At 37.6% G+C, this 17242-nt stretch overlaps 1 protein-coding gene across 1 annotated transcript in view; it reads right to left on the reverse strand.

Moving 5' to 3' along the window:
- Positions 1 to 8997: 8997 nt before the first annotated feature.
- TXNL1 (thioredoxin like 1) overlaps positions 8998 to 17242 on the reverse strand; it is a 30356-nt gene continuing 22111 nt past the window's right edge. The window contains exons 7-8 of the mRNA XM_061131225.1: positions 15364 to 15468; positions 8998 to 9233 (exon numbers count right to left, since the gene is read on the reverse strand). Coding sequence (XP_060987208.1) covers positions 9204 to 9233; positions 15364 to 15468 — 135 coding nt within the window. The 3' untranslated portion in view covers positions 8998 to 9203. The remainder of the gene's footprint in view (positions 9234 to 15363; positions 15469 to 17242) is intronic.

A 17242-nucleotide genomic window follows, 5' to 3' on the forward strand; every position in this document is an offset into this window, starting at 1 on the left:
GAGCCTGGCTGAGCATAGAATTACCCTATGAACTAGCAACTCCATTCCAAGGTATACACCCAAAAGAAATGAAAATATATGTCTACGCAAACACTTGTACATAGATGTTTATAGCAGCATTATTTACAACAGGCAAACGTGGAAGCCTCCCAAATATCCATCAGAAATGAATGCATAAATGAATAGCCATACAATATAGCCATACAATAGAGTATGGCCATACAATAGAGTATTATTCAGCTACAAAAAAAAGAGAGTATGTACTGATACATACAGATGCACCTTAAAAAGATGCTAAGTCAAAGAAGCCAGCCACAGAGACCACATATCATGTGCTTCCATTTACAGGAAATGCCCAGAACAGAGAGATCTAACATAAAGGCAAAAAGTAAATTAGTAGTTATGCAGGAGTCATTGTAATGGAGGGATGGGATGTTGATAGCTAAAGGGAATGGAGTTTCTTTTTGAGGTGGTGAAAATGTTCTAAAATTGACTGTAGTGATGGCTGCACTTTTGTGACTATACCAAAAGCCATGGAAGTGTACATGTTAAATGAGTGAATTGGATGGTACATGAATTATATCTTAATAAAGCTGTTGTGTGTTTTAAGTACCTTTAAAAGTTTCTCCTATCCAAATCCATTCCATCACTAAGTACATGGATCTTTCCAATTTGAATATTTCTATTTTCTTGTAGTATTTTGAAACATTATTTTTCATGAATATAAATTTTTACTCACCTCAAGGATGGTTAAAATATAGCTAGCATAAAGGGACCTGACTTCAGATTCAAAACTGTTTTTTACCATGGATGAAACAATCTCAGGCACCGTTTATAAAAAATTGCCTTTATCCGAAACTTCTACTTCCTATAATGACACCCCAGGTAGTTCAGATGAGCCACCCACTGGTGACAGCTAAAAATGCTAGACAGAATTTTAACAGATTCTTGAAAGCATCAAAAAAGATTAGGTCAAAGCAACAAGGCCAGTGTGCCCCCAAGGGAATTTGCCCATCCTGGGGGAGAAGCTGCATTTTTGCATCCTCCCGTGCAAGTAGCTGTGAAACCCGGATCATGTCAAAGGTAAGAACAATCAGAAACCAGCCCCAGACCTAGGCAGGAGCTGCAAGGACATAGTCCTTGGGGGAGGAGGGGGAGGAAGGCTTGAAATAGACGTAGATTTACGTTAGCATAAAAACATACTACATTAAAAACACACCAACTAAACTTTAAGGCAAAAAAAGCATAATTAGAAACTAAATTCACTCCCTAAATATAAGGGTTCAACTTAGAATGATATTAGGATGCTACAGCAGCTCTAAATTTATCTGTATCCAATGATATGATATCAAATCTAGAAATTAAAAACTCACCATACATGTGTATCTGTGGCTGAGTCCCTTGGCTGTTCACCTGAAGCTATCACAACACTGTTAATCAGCTATACCCCCAATACAAAGTGAAAAGTTTAAAGTCCCAAAATACAAATTCAATAAATAAACACACACAAAAGACTGTTGTACATAACAGTAGACAGATCTACGGAACAGAATAAACTGTCCAAAAGCAGGCTTATGCAGTCCCTTAATTTCAACAAAGGATATCAAGTTATATGTCTGTAAAAACAGCTAATTCCCGAAATGGCATGGATGGATTGAAGAGTTCTGATAACAATTGCATTAGGGTACTATGAAGAATGGGCTTCCCAGGCGGTGGCAGTGGTGAAGAACCTGCTTGCCAATTCAGGAAATCCAAGACATAGGTTGGATCCCTGGGTCAGAAAGATCCCCTGGAGGAGGGCATGGCAACCCACTCCAGTATCCTTGCCTGGAGAATCTCAAGGACAGAGCAGCCTGGTGGGCTACAGTCCATGGGGTCACAAAGAGTCGGACATGACTTAGCACCCACACACATGCACTTACCCTAGGCCCTCTGCCAGTTGCCCTTTTTTGAGTTAAATAACCTTTTAAACTTAAAAGTCACCTGCAGTAAAGGCTACTTCCTCATTCCTAATGCTGTCACTCTGCTCACTCCTTTGAGAGAATTGTGTGGTCAGGGAAGTAAAATGGCCCCACTATTTTAAAGTGCTTGGTCACAGGAAATCATAGGGATCCAGTGAAGGAGTTCTGCATCAATGACTTGAAAATGCAGAAAAGCAGGTTTTGACCATTTGCACATTCAATACTACCCTACAATATAAGAAATCTTATTACTAAGGAATGACCCATCCGAGACTCTGACAGAGGTATCAACTTTGTGAAATTAAAAATTTTCAAGAGAATAAAAGCAGTCATGAAAGAATGTGCTAGAATGACAGATGGGACAGAATTTAAAATTACAATCAAAATACAGGAGAAAAAGCACCTGATTGTAAGGTAAGACTAAATGCCTTTAATGGCATCTTCAAATCCGTGCTTTATATTCCTCTTATGGAGTGTTGCCATCAATCTCCACGCCTTACTAATTGTCATGTAAAACTGTTCAGTCGTGGGCCATGAAAGCTTCGTGATTCCTTTGCCGGAAGTGTTTCAGAATCCAGCTGTCTGCTAATGTTACCTTCAACCAAAAGATTATTAATTTAATTAATAGTTCTAATAATTAAGCACTACAAAGGTTGTTACCACAACTTACTGGGTTGATAATTGGATATCCTCACCAATTTCACTATTTCTACTTTTGATAATGACTACCCCCTCTTGAATTTAAAACCATTTAACTCCTCCTGTTTTTCCATCCTGCTAAAGTCTGCTTTCAGACTCCTCTCTACCTAATTCTATACTATTTTTTTAGTGTTTCCTAGTATTTGCTGCGTAGTTTCCTTCTCCCCTTTTCTATTCTCTCTAGACACTCCCCTTCATACACGTATTTCAACTTCAGTGTCTAAATTGAGTCCCAGCTCCCTAATTCTAGCCCTAAGATCTAAGACCACAGGATCCTTGCCCCATGTCCTCAGCCAACCTTTGGTTTGTGGAGAAACTTTAACCAAAGAGCAAGTTTAATCAGAGAAGTGAGAAAATGCAGAAAAAAAAGGAAAACAATCAATGGAGACCAAATAATAAAAGTTTAGTCCGTAAGCATGGTCAAGGACATTTAGTTCCTTCTCAAGGGCTATACATACTATTCTGAGGCATATCCTGGACATGGAACAACAGACTGGTTCCAAATAGGAAAAGGAGTACCTCAAGGCTGTATATTGTCACCCTGCTTATTTAACTTATATGCAGAGTACATCATGAGAAACGCTGGACTGGAGGAAGCACAAGCTGGAATCCAGATTGCTGGGAGAAATATCAATAACCTCAGATATACAGATGACACCACCCTTATGGCAGAAAGTGAAGCACTAAAGAGCCTCTTGATGAAACTGAAAGAGGAGAGTGAAAAAGTTGGCTTAAAGCTCAACATTCAGAAAACTAAGATCATGGCATCTGGTCCCAACACTTCATGGCTAATAGATGGGGAAACAGTGGAAACAGTGGCTGACTTTATTTTTCTGGGCTCCAAAATCACTGCAGATGGTGATTGCAGCCATGAAATTAAAAGACACTTACTCCTTGGAAGGAAAGTTATGACCAACCTAGACAGCATATTAAAAAGCAGAGACATTACTTTGCCAACAAAGGTCCGTCTAGTTAAGGCTATGCTTTTTCCAGTGGTCATGTATGGATGTGAGAGTTGGACTATAAAGACAGCTGAGCACCAAAGAATTGATGCTTTTGAACTGTGATGTTGGAGGAGACTCTTGAGAGTCCCTTGGACTGCAAAGAGATCCAACCAGTCCATCCTGAAGGAGATCAGTCCTGGGTGTTCACTGGAAGGACTGATGCTGAAGCTGAAACTCCAATACTTTGGCCGCCTGATGCGAAGAGCTGACTCATTTGAAGACCCTGATGCTGGGAAAGATTGAGGGCAGGAGGAGAAGGAGATGACAGAGGATGAGATGGTTGGATGGCATCACCGACTCAGTGAACATGGGTTTGGGTGGACTCCAGGAGTTGGTTACCGACAGGGAGGCCTGGCGTACTGTGGTTCATAGGGTTGCAAAGAGTCGGACACGACTGAGGGACTGAGCTGAACTCATCCTGGGAGCTGTCTTACAGATATTGAAATTCCCACCAAATGGAGAAATTAATGCCATGATGACCAGACTGTAGCCATGATATAAGCTACCACAGTTTGAGAGCTGGCCTCAAGAAATGGAAACAAACCGACGCTGGAACTGAAGATTCACTGTACTTAATCAAGATGATGCCAGTCAGATCACCAATGACCAACTTCAGGATGACTGTCAGAGCTGACTGTACTGTTTCGGCCTGTAGCCCCCTCCTTCAGCCTAGAAAACCTCCTGCCCACTGATTGTCAGTGGCGGGGGAGTTGGCCTTTGGACAGGCGTTCCCCCACCACCCCTGGTTGCTGGCATCAAAACAAACTTTCCATTGCAGTGTCCTGGCCTCTTTATCAGCTGTTGAGCGGCAAGCAGCCGGACCTGGGATCAGTTACACACTCAATGTACCTAATAGACATTTCCACATGAAATCCAAGAAAAAGCATCTATTGCTCAAGGCAATGTTGTACCCCAAGCTGTATTTCTCTTCCCTCCCCAACTTGCTTTTTCCTAAGAATCAGTCTTCCTACTACATGTGTTCAAGTCACTATGGACTCCTCTCTCTTCTTCCCTCCTCCCATAAACGAATGACAGTCTGATCTCTTTCACAAGAGGAGCTTCCTGCTATGGTTTCTTCTTGCTCTTCCAGCTTCATCTCCTCCCTCATCTCAGTCCTTTTATGTACACAGCACGCATTTATTCCTTGTTGTTCAGTCGCCCGGTTGTGTCCGACTCTTTGCAACCCCATGGACTGCAGCACAGCAGGCCCCCCTGTCCCCCACCAATCTCCCCACATTTGCCCAAGTTCATGTCCATTGCGTTGGTGATGCCATCCAGCCATCTCATCCTCTGATGCCCTCTTCTTCTTCTGCCCTCAATCTTTCCCAGCATCGGGGACTTTTCCAATGAGTCAGCTGTTCGCATCGAGTGACCAAAATACTGGAGCTTCAGCTTCACCGTCAGTCCTTCCAAAGAGTATTCAGGGTTGATTTCCCTTAAGATTGGTTTGATCTTCTGGCTGTCCAAGGGACTTTGTCCAGCACCACAGTTCCTTACTTCTGCTAAATTCCCTTCCTTACCTTGCTAAAGTGCAAATTCCTACAGCCTCTCAGGTTTACCTCAAGCATCTCCTCTTGGAACCTGAGAATTTGTTGTTATTGATGACAGAGATCAAAGCAACTTTAGTTTGGCACTAGGGACAAGTCCTTGCATTACTGCTCATAAGCATGTAAAGACTACTACTAATTAACTACTTCCTGCTCTGGACCAGGAAGACGTGGCCACAGGTGCTACGCAGCAGAGGAGGCATACCTCATTACCAGCGCTAGCTTCTTCCCGTTTCTCTTGTGCTGAGCCTTATAGATAAGCAGGAACTGGACAGGGGAACAAATTAGGTCAGAGGCAGGCATCAGTTATCAGAGCACATTCTGGTAACTGCTAGTAAGGTGCATCACCAAGGGGAATCGGGTGGGCGTCGGGGGATAGGGAAGGCTGGGGAGGGCCCACCGGAAGAAATCCACAGGCAGACTAGCAGGCGTGTGGAGGACACGTGGCGGACGCCAGGTCAGAGGCAAGGAGACAGTAAGGAGGCTGCTGCACCCTGCTTAGCAAAGACCGAGGATGGAGGTACAGGGTAGGGAAGACTACGCCTTATCCTTGTTCCAGATCGAAGTGACACTCATTTCATCTTCCTAACGAGCCTAAGAAGTAATGTTTTGACCCATTTTTACTCAAAGAGGAAACTAAAGCTCCTAAACTACTTGCTCAACATGATACAGCTTACAAGTAGGAGGGGCAGAGAGTCAAACTTCAAGGATCCTGCTCCTGAGCAGCACAATGTCAGCATCTCAAATGCACATCCCAGTATAAGCAGTAAATCACGCTTCACAAATCAATCTGGCCTGTTCAATTTATAAAACTTGTAAATAAAACTTCCTCAGAGAAATACCCTGGCAGGTTTAGGGTAATAATAGGGATTTTAATATTATTCCAAGCTGTGTACAATTTTAGTAGAATATACAAATAATAAAGTGATCTTATGGGCCTAGTTCCACCTTCTCCAATTCTTAATTTGGCGTGGACCAATTTAAAAGTAATCATATTAACCTGTAAAATCACCACTCTGCCCACTTAATCTTAACAAGGTAGGGCATATTTTTTTTAAAAGTACTGATCTAAAAATAAAACCATGCAGAAAACAGATGTCATGTTTACCAGGGGGTAAAGGGAAAAGGGCTTAAGTTGGGAGATTGAGCTTGATGTATACACACTACTGTAAACAGATAACTAATGACCTATTATACAGCACAGGCAACTCAATACTCTGTAATGGCCTGTATGTGAAAAGAATCTGACAGTGGGAACTTCTCGGGCAGTCTGGTGTTGAAGACTTGGCCTTCCAATGCAGCGGGTGTGGCTTCAATCCCCAATCTCTGGCAGGGAGCTAGGATCCCACATGCCTCCGGGGCAAAAAACCAAACCGTAAAACGGAAGCAATACTGTAAAAAATTCAATCAAGACTGAAAAAATGGCCCACATTAAGAAGAAATCTAAAAAAATAATAAAAAGAATGGATATATGCATAAAATATATTTTAAAAAATAAAAAATCAATCTAAACAATCTGAAGTGAAAAGATGCTTAAGAGGACATCAATATTCTGCCATAGGCAATAGACTTAGTGAAGGAATAAAATATGTGTACGTTAAAATCACTTACCTAACAAATACGCTATATGAATATTACAAAACACAATGCGTGTTTGGCAAACTTTCTAAAATACAGACTTCCACTTCTAAAAATGCGGTGTTAGATCTAAGTGAACACAATATTCCTCAGTTTTCCTTCAGTATGTAGTATACACCCTCCAGCCTTGAGACAAAGATAGCAGACGGTTTTGAACTCACAGATTAGGTAGTTTCTAGAACACAATGCAAGCCTCGGGGAAAATTTGGTCAAAATGGACCATAAATGTCTGCCACAGGCATGAGTATGGTAGCCTGTCTGCACTTCTGCCCTCAGCCTCAGGGTGACAAAGACTCCGCACTGAAATATTTTTTTCTATTATAGATAGGCTATATTTCATTATACCAGATAATGCATCCTGATGCAAAATATAAGTGAAATCAAGAGGAAAGTTTTGTGAGTTGTTCGTGGTTTTGGTTTTTGCTATGTCTGACAAACAATAAACCTATTGTCTGTTTTCAAGAAAATACTAGCTATGGATGGTTTCAGTTACAATAACTAGGGTTACATTTCTTAAATGCTCTTCCTATTCATTTGAAAAATTCAGTGTCACATATACAAATGTATATATGTATGTGTGTGTGTATACACAGTTTTAGGAGAAACATCAGCATTTCAGATTGGTAATTTAAATTATGTCAACTATGCATGTTTATTTGTAAAACTTCCTATAGTGAAACATGTTACAGTTACCTACATTCATTTCTCACTGTTTACAATTTGAATAATTATGAAATGTATTATGCAATCAACTGAGTAATAGAAAATTCACATAAACAATATAAATCTGATGTCCAATCCTTTACAAATATGAAGTTATGTTCACTGGACTTTCAAATTGAAAAGTATAAATAAGATGAGGTCAGCAATACTTAAGGTGAGGCACTTTTAACAATTACCCGAAGAGGTTTTGTTCAATGTACAAAATGTAAAACAAAACTTCTGATATTAATCTCACCCTTAATTCCAGACGTGATTAATCTGAGATGGTCTCTATTAAGGAGTGTTTTATAAACTTTTATTTATTTTACTTCTTGCCCTTCTGTTTCCATTTGATCCAAGGCAACATAATCAGGAAATACATGAACTATGTAGACATCACCACAGACCAGCTAATGTGCTTCCATACAAAGAAAACTAAACATTACTTAGTGACTCTAGGGTTTCAGAAAGTGATTACCACAAAAACTTGGACACGATTTTTTTTTTTTTTTTTCCCAGAAACATGTATAAATACACTGGTGTCTCAAAGGCAAATCAGTATCTTGATCACAGTCCTAGACAAACAGGCCCTCAAATTCACTATTAACTGAATCAAAATTAAGTCTTACATACTCTTCAAACACTGAAATTTTTAAAATACTCAGAGAAATTTAAAAATCAAATTTTAGCTTTAAAAATAGAAAAATTTTAAGATTAAACTTATTAATTCTTTCTAGATTACAGTTTAAGATTTTTAAGTCATACGGAACAGGTGGTCTTGCCAGCCTTTTGTGAAAGACCTTTTAAACATACACATGTGGCCAATTCATTTTCAACGTTAAACTAAGTTCTCTGTATATTACACTGCATCATTTAAAGTAATAAATCATTAAAAGATATCAATTCCTCCTGCTTCATGAATTCACAGTACTTTATTTTTTCCTACTGTTGGATTCAACATATATTTTCAACATACCTTTCAACATATGTTGATAAAGATGACTCAAATTTTAAGTTTATCCAAAAGGGTATCAAATCTGTGGTCCCACTAACAGTCTGAGGTGGGAACAGCTAAGTCTCATTAAACTTATTTATTTCTGGTGGTTTATAATTCGGGTGTTTTCTATAGCCCAGATGCCCAACTGCTATTTAACAAACCTATGAGTCTGAACATAGTTAGCTCTTCCAAGTCCACTTGTCAAAATCACTTGCTGTAAAAAAAATTAAAAAAAAAAAAAATTAAAAAAAAAAAAAAAAAAATCACTTGCTGTGTGTGCACATGAACGCACATACACTCCTTAGTTCCTAAAACAGTTCTGCTCCTCTAAAGAGAGAAACAGGCTTTTGATCAATACACTATCAGACACTGAAGTCTCTGCTAAAATCAGAAGGTGTCCAATTTTCACATAAATGGAAAGAGAAAATACTTATTTAGAACAACAAAAATTGAGCTTGGCAAAAGTAGTTACTTTTATTTACAATTGCATGTATTAAGGTTACAATAGAAACACTAGTGATACCATCTGAACAAAAGCAATGATTTATTGGTAATGGCAATGAATGAAATATTGAAAGTCTCTGGCGAGAATCAAGCAATTATCCAGGAGCTGTAGATCTGATTGCAATATGGTCTTCCAGTGTCTTTTGTACCTTTAGTGGCTTTCTCCTTTTTTGCCAACTACCTAGGAAGAACAAAAATAACTTTATATATACCTCTTATTGATCTAGAAATATAAGTTATTTTCAAAATACTACTGTTATCATTTTTAAAACCTATATTAATTTTTATATTTGCATTTCTTTGGCATGCAGTGTATCTTCATTGTTGAAGCAAACTGTGACCCTCCCTCCCCTCCCAGCCTCTAGAAATTAAAACTAAAATACATGCAGGCTATTTTTGGTATTTCACACTGTTTTAAGAAAAAGGAATGCAACTTTTCAAAACAACGTTGACAGTTTAGAGAAGTTAATAAAAAGATGATGCTACATGAGTGAAACATATTTGGCATACTATTTTTAGGCAATTAGATATCAAATGTTGATCACAAAATAATGTAGAATTAAAAGAGTATGCTAAACTTATATCTTCATGCCCAAGATGACAGGTTTCTAGACTTTTCTATCAATATGTAGACATGCAATGAAAACAGATTAAAAATTACTAATTTTGCCTAGTTTCTATTTTTAAAAAATCCCGGTTACTAAAATATACTACTAAAATATAAAGAATAAATCTAGGTTCAGTCAATGATTAGAAAAATTTTCCATGGGAAGGTTTATAAAATGTCCTAGGTTGCTATCAATGTGGCAGCATAAAACTGTAATGAATAAATCTGATTTCTAACAACAGTTCTAGAAAACAAAGCCTCTATGGGAAGGTTCAAACAATTTACTTTAAACCTAAAGTTCATAATAATGTATTCTCATGGCAGAAATGTCTCTAAGGAAATCTACTTGCAAGCTACTGACATATATTTACATATAACAAAATTTATATGTACATTTATAAATATAATTTTCATATTTTAAATTGACTCTGGTCCAAAAGGCAGTGTCTGAATCAAGCAAAACTCACAAAGATCTTCAGTACAAATCTGGTCTAAAACAGAACTTGGTTGGGTCAATGTCATTCATGGGAAAAGATGATTAAAAACCCATTCTACTGAATTCCTAATCACATATTGCAAGAAATGCTGTTTTCCCCATCTTGAGGAAAAATACGTTTATTGCTTTAAAATAACTCCTCTTTAATCGAAGGAAACCACGTGTTACAAAGTCCAAAAAGCCAAAAAAGATACAGAAGACAGTCTCATAAAAGAGCATGTGGATGAAAGTAAGCAGTTCAGATTTTGAGAGCAGGGGGTGGGAGGGGTGTCTTTCCTAAGACAGAGGGGAGGGGGCGCTATTTGTACCACAAATGAATTGAAGCAGATAAGCACCAAGAGCGCTGTTGATCACTATATCACTTGGGAACACACAAACACAGAGCTATTAGATGAAGCAAAAGAAAACAAAAACAATTAATATTAAAAATTAACATTTTAGCAGATGTGATACAATAGAAGACACGAATCTGCATACTGTTTCACAGGCTGATAACTCTCAACTTGCCAATGTGTATTCTCTGGAAAAAAGAAGAAATTCAGCATTCCAGTATGGAGCTTCCATCCCAACAGTAAAGCTCTTTTATTCATTTTTAAGTCTTTATGTTACACCTCCGACAAACAAAAATTTTGGTACATCAAAACTAGGTGTCAAAAATATTTATTCAGTAAAGAGTCCATTGATCTTCTACGTTAATATTTTAACCCAGCCTGACTTTCAGTCCATAAGTCTTTCAACTGGCCTTGAACTCACTTGTATTGGCAAAGCAGAGGACAGGCCCACAATTAATCAGCAAAAAGATTCTAGGGCTACAGTTCCAATGAGAAAACCTATACCTCTCAATTTCAGCCTAATCAATATATTACACTAGCTCTAATATAAAAGAACTTGGTGAAACTGCTCATATTTGATTTCCAAAATAATTCTATTGTTCCTAAAAAATAAAAACTTAAGATTGTATTAAAACATTATCCAACTATTTAAATCTAAAAATATTCATGACAATGTAAGTTTAACTGCAATATTATTTCTCAAAATGTAGTACAAAATTAAATAAGACAAGAGAAAGTAAAAAAAAAAAAAAAAAAAAAGTTGGGTGAGCAATCTGGTATGGTAATGAAACTAAAGCACCTAGTTGCAAGATCAGAACAAAAACTGAAACAAAATAAAAGGCCAACTGAGAAACATTGACTAGAATGAGATCTGAAGACAGAGATGGTTGAGGCAATCTAGGTAACAAGAGGGTTGATCCAGATGACAGAAGCTGTAGAGGTCTTGCCCCAGCAATGGCGAGAACGTGAGAAGGGTGAGAGCAGACAGGTGCTAGATGAGCAGAGAAGCAAGGAGGGGAGTAGAGTGAGATAAGGTCAATCTTTATATTACTTCATTTTTAAAAATCTTCTGTTTTTAGTTCATTTGAGTTGGATTAAAAAAGCTGAAAAATAAACAGACAAAAATGTTACAAAAATAGCTGATACGGTGAATGGCCAGTTAAGAAAAGTCTATTTTTATTACTGTGATAGAAAATCTGCTTTGCTTTTCACATGCACCTCATTCCCTAAGAAGCAGAAGCCCCTTCACTTTTGCTCAGTTTTGAATACTTATATTACTTTTGTATTAAAATAAAGCAAACCATGTGAAAAGCATATTTTTGCAAAGAAAACATCTACTTTCAATTAAAATGGCAAGCTTTTTTCATGCTGCAACATAAAGAACACATTTACTACAACAGATAGCCTAAGTATACATTATAATCTGGGCACAATGCCTCTTATGAGCCAAAAACAGAAAAATGGAAGGTATGTTCTAGTCTCCCAAATCTGACAAGTATGACCTTCTAAAACTGTAAGAGTATGCGAGGTGGTCTAAGACTTCTATCCATAACCAAGATTCAACAGCATTACCCTAGCTTCTGTCATCTTAATAACATAAGGAGAAGATCAATGACATTCTGAGAACTAAAATTAACTAGGAACAACTCATGCAACATAAAAATAGAAACTGAAAATGCTACGTAATTCTATTTTATCATGCACTAAAGTCATTTATACAATTCTCTTCACTACACAAAGAGGTGCTGGAACTTTCCTCTGCGCTGATACAACACATGCCAAATCTATACTGAAACTTCAAGCTCTCATTCACCGCCTGCAACGCCTTTAAAAGTCAAACTGACTAAATGAGTGAAGAGACAGTGCCACACTGACTTCTCCTTGAATGAAGGACTTGCACCATCTCACATCCATGCCCAGGGTTCCTGTTTTCCATTCTCCCTAGAGTGCCTACTGTTGCCTTGAACTAAGCTTTGAGCCATATTGGTTAGCATTCCAAACGTTAGGGCATTACCCTTTAACAATATAAACTTGTTACTATCAGAGATTATGACTACACATAACACAGTACCACAGGGACTACAAGGATCAGAGCACGGATCTATTATTTCCTTCACTAGAATCCAAACTCACTGATGGCTTTTAAATAAGTGACTCTCAATAAGGCCATTTCAGTTAAACATAAACTAGCTTTTTAACTGCAGTTTTCCTAAAGTTGCTGGCTTAGCACAATATGAAAACTACTAAAATATTCGCTTACTTTTCAGAAATAACACTACAGGACAATGAAGGACACAAGCAGAGCAATCTCATTCAGAAACTACTGGAAGAATATGTAACATTAATATACATAAGAAAATCATTCAAACAATTAAAATTTATCAAGAAATTATAAAAGCAAAGGATTAAGTCCAGAACACCAAGAAGGAAGTCCATTACACTGTTAACATAATTCTTGCAGCAGTTCTGTGTGATCCAAGCTGGGTGACCTTGAAACCCATTCAGGGAGTTTTCAAAGGTCAAAAGTGCTTTCACAATAATGCTAAATAAATTGTTATTTGCCTCTTTAACTCTCATTGTCTCACAATGGACAATGAAGTTTTCCAGAGGCTACATGACTTATGATAGCAAAACTGATCGAATGCAGAAGCAAATATGAGAATGAGAGGATTCTACTAAGCTAGACTGTATACAATTTGTCAAAATGCAAAACAATGTTCTTCTTCTACAAAATTGGTTTTTGTTTTGGAAAATAAGTATTTTAATTTAAAAAATCACTTGTGCTAACACAATAATTTTATTATTTGTAAGTGAATAAACATTGTTTAAATTTCCCAGTTTTAGCTTCTGAGATGGTAAGTATTAGATAAATACTGGCCCACAACAATCTTTACCAGTGTGAAGGCGCCCTGGGACCATGAAGTTTTGAGAACTACTATTCTACAGTGATTTTCAATAAGGTTAAAAAAAAAAGTACCTAGTTAAATGTGTAGTACTATAGAACAAACACAAATACTCTCAAAGAAGAAAAGAAAAACACCCCTACTATCCTAAAGATAGTAGTCAAAAAAGGTAGTCTGGTGGTCAAAAAAGAGAGAGAACAGGCTAGAAGAGATGTGAACTCTTGCTTAGTTGCTACATCGTGTCAGACTCTTGTGACCCCATGGACGGTAGCCACCAGGCTCCTCTGTCCATGGGATTTCTCAGGCAAGAATACTGGAGTGGGTGCCATTTCCTTCTCCAGAGGATCTTCCTGAACTGGGGATGGAACCCACATCTCTTGCATTGGCAGGTGGATTCTTTACCACTGAGCCACCAGGCAAGTGCTAGGGACAGGAGAGGGGATGCTAAAAGCAAAGAGGTGGAGGCATCCTGAGATGGGCAATTATTAATGCACACTAGAAAAACTGTAACTGGATGGCAGGCTGGTAAGAAGATAAATAAGGGTAGGGGCTACCTGGAGGAAACATGGATATCAAGAAGCACAAGCTGAGGTGAGAAGCAGGAAACCAGAGTCGAGTTAACAGTATGGGGAAATAATGGGATTCAGAGTAAGAGATCTTAGCAAAGAATTGCGCTAGAAGCAAACTATGCAAGGCACAGTTAAAGCCAAACCCAACGGCATCTGACTCAAAACAAGCAAAGGAGCAAAGCAGGCAGCCAAAACGTCTTTGTTGCTCACACGGTTTCCCAGTGCAGCACATTTCGTATCATAAAAACGTAGATGTTTAATCTCTGCTTCTTCTGACCTGTCATTATGCGTATGTCAAACATCCCACATGACAGATCTAAGAACAAAACTGTTCCTACAGCTCCCAAAAGTTAACTACGCTGTGAGACAGGAAGACAGCAGTTGGAAAATGATGTTAAAATATCTATTGTCAGCGTCCAGTTTTATAAGTTCATCCACTGTTACAAAATTTTATTTTCCTGCAATTGAATTAAAATTAAACCTCATCAAAAAGAATGAGTTTTCTGGGTGCCCCATGGCTTCAACTCCCCAAACAGGGGTCTGGACTGGTAAACCAGGCACCTCTCCCGCCACACACTGGCGGCCCTGGGGGAACGCCTGCTCTCTTACTAATCGCCCCAGGTTCTAGAGCGCCTGCCAGACACAGCCACGGGGATTCTGCAGCACCTCCATCTCCTCGGCTGCTACACACTCCACGTGTGCACAGCAGCTGGCTCTGTGCTGGCCAAGCTCTTGAGGGCACGGCTATGCTCTGTGGCTGTGTATTTTAAGAGTCATCCTCAGGAACTGTTACCAGTTAGAAGTAGTTCTAAGAATCAAACAATGTTCTTATTTCTAAAGGTCCCATGGTAACATAAACTCTTAGGCAAACCTTAGGAGTATGTCCTCAAAAACAAAAACCAAACCAAAAAAGCCACTGAACACATATGCCTGTTCACTGAAGGGTTATTTGCTGAAATGTGTTCTTCAGCACAAAGACATGGTTTGAAAGCATCTCAGTGAAGTCAAGGAGCCCATTCTTCTTGATTAAAATCACTGTCATTTTAAATATGTTTTCATCAGAAACAATGATAATCAAAATCTTAATATAAGCAAGCAAAGTTCTTAAAAATTCACTAATAATGACTTAATGTACTCCAATTTTCACTATCCCTAACTACCTGCTATAACAAAACAATAATTTATACCTTCTTATTTGGATGCCATACACTAACAGACACTGTCAATGACACTTATCTTTATTAGAGATTTCTTATTAAGAAATCTAAAAATGTGATTAGAAGGCCCTACTGTTCTGTTTATCCTTATAAAATTTCATGACATAATATGATTTTGATCATTTTAAAATTATTTCTTTAAAATTACTATTTTTATTTCTCCTAGATATCACTTAAACAAACTTACTCGTTTGAAGTCATTCATATTTGTTGCCTGGACTGGAGTCCCAATAAAAGTAAAATATGAAATTCTTGTTGTTTCTTCTTCACCTTGATTGGACTGAACAAATATCTACACACACAAAGAATTTTACCATTAATGATTACACTTCTTTTTCGATAAATATGCTCATTTAATCGATTTTCTTAGATTATTAATAAAAATACCTTCCATTCTTTATAAGGATTAATCCAAATTACATTTACACTAGGATTCCTATAGCATCATTAATTCTACTGTCTGCTCGACTGTTCTTACCTGTCCAAGGGGAATCATGGTAGGATACTTACATATGTAAGCTCTGCATGATTTGGCATGATAATGTTGAAGGGTCAAAATTAAATTATTTACAGAGAATACTGAAAGAGCATGAAACTCAAGATTACAATAGGCAGAACTAAAATTATAATTTTTTACTGAGGAAAATCTTAGCAGTTATATTCTTTCTGATACTCCATCATTCATTCTACTCCCTAAAATGTTAAAAGAAAAAAGTGAGCACTGGCAATCAGCTACTAAAACTATACTGTGCTTTGCATGTAGGAGTGGGTTGCCATGTCCTTCTCCAGGAGATCTTTCCAACCTAGGGATCAAACCTGTGTTTCCTGCACTGCAGATTCTTTACCCACTGAGCCACCTGGGAAGCCCATACTGTGCCTTGCATGTTTTATTAACCTTGCTTCTTTTATACTTTCTATTTAAAAATTTCCCTCAGCATGTTAGGAGATAGACGCTTTATTCATAGGTCCTTTTTCAATACACTGGATTATTTAAATTTGCTCCATTTTTAAAAATAACACCCTAGATGCTGTCTACTTAAGAATATTGCCTCTCTTGATTTGGGCATCATTCTTTTTCCGTTTTCAGATGAAAATCAGTTTTGTTGTTTTTTTCAGGCAACCACAGGTTCATCTTGAATTGAGCTTACCAATTAAAAACTTCAAGTCTATAATAAGTAGACTATTAAACTAGTTCTCTATATTTGCAATGCTTTTTTAATCTAAGCACAACAGTTTATATTTACTGCTTTTAAAAATTCATATACTTATTTTTCTTAGACTTTCTGATCAAAACTGTCATTTCAACTTTATCATCAAAAAAAGTGACAGGTGTGCTTTCTGTGTCTGAATTTAAGTCACTGACTAAAATTATGAGTTTAAAAGTATGATTTTAATAGGACACAGTAAAGACTGTGAACCTATCACAAAGTAACTATGTTCAATGATTCTCAAAGACAGAAGAGATTATATTAGGATCTCTGGTTTTAAAGGGCTTTTTCTAATAAACAAAAGCCTTCCTCCCATCACTACATAAAGCAATAGGCGTTATTAACTGAATGCTACAAATAAATATCTTACAAATATGTAACAAATATTTATAAATATGTTACAAATAAATGTTACAAGTAAATACGTTACAAATGAATAAAGTCAAGAAAATATTTCATAACCAGTGTTGCAGTTTGATATAACCATTTTCTTTAATTTACTCTGGGTAAAATACTTCTACTCAAAACTCAATATAATCCTTTATCTTACCGCTAAGTATATTCTGTGAAATTCCACTGAGAACTTCCCAAAATGAACACAGCTACAGCATTCTTCTAATTCACAAAAACTGGAATCCACTGACACACCGAAACTACACTCCTCTGGCATGCCCGTTCTCAGGTGACTCTGCTGCTTCCAGCTCCTCTTTCTCAGCATTCTACTCGAACCCTCCCCTCCTAAACCCCTGCTCTGATGGAACGGGCTCTGGCTGACAGGTGGTTTAGAAGCATGTGCTGGGTTTAATACTAGAATTCAAAAAAGCAATTAGTAACTGCTAAAAAGCTGCTGATTTCATA

The sequence above is a fragment of the Dama dama genome, chromosome 27, assembly GCF_033118175.1.
Source record: "Dama dama isolate Ldn47 chromosome 27, ASM3311817v1, whole genome shotgun sequence".
NCBI classification, from domain to species: Eukaryota; Metazoa; Chordata; class Mammalia; order Artiodactyla; family Cervidae; genus Dama; species Dama dama.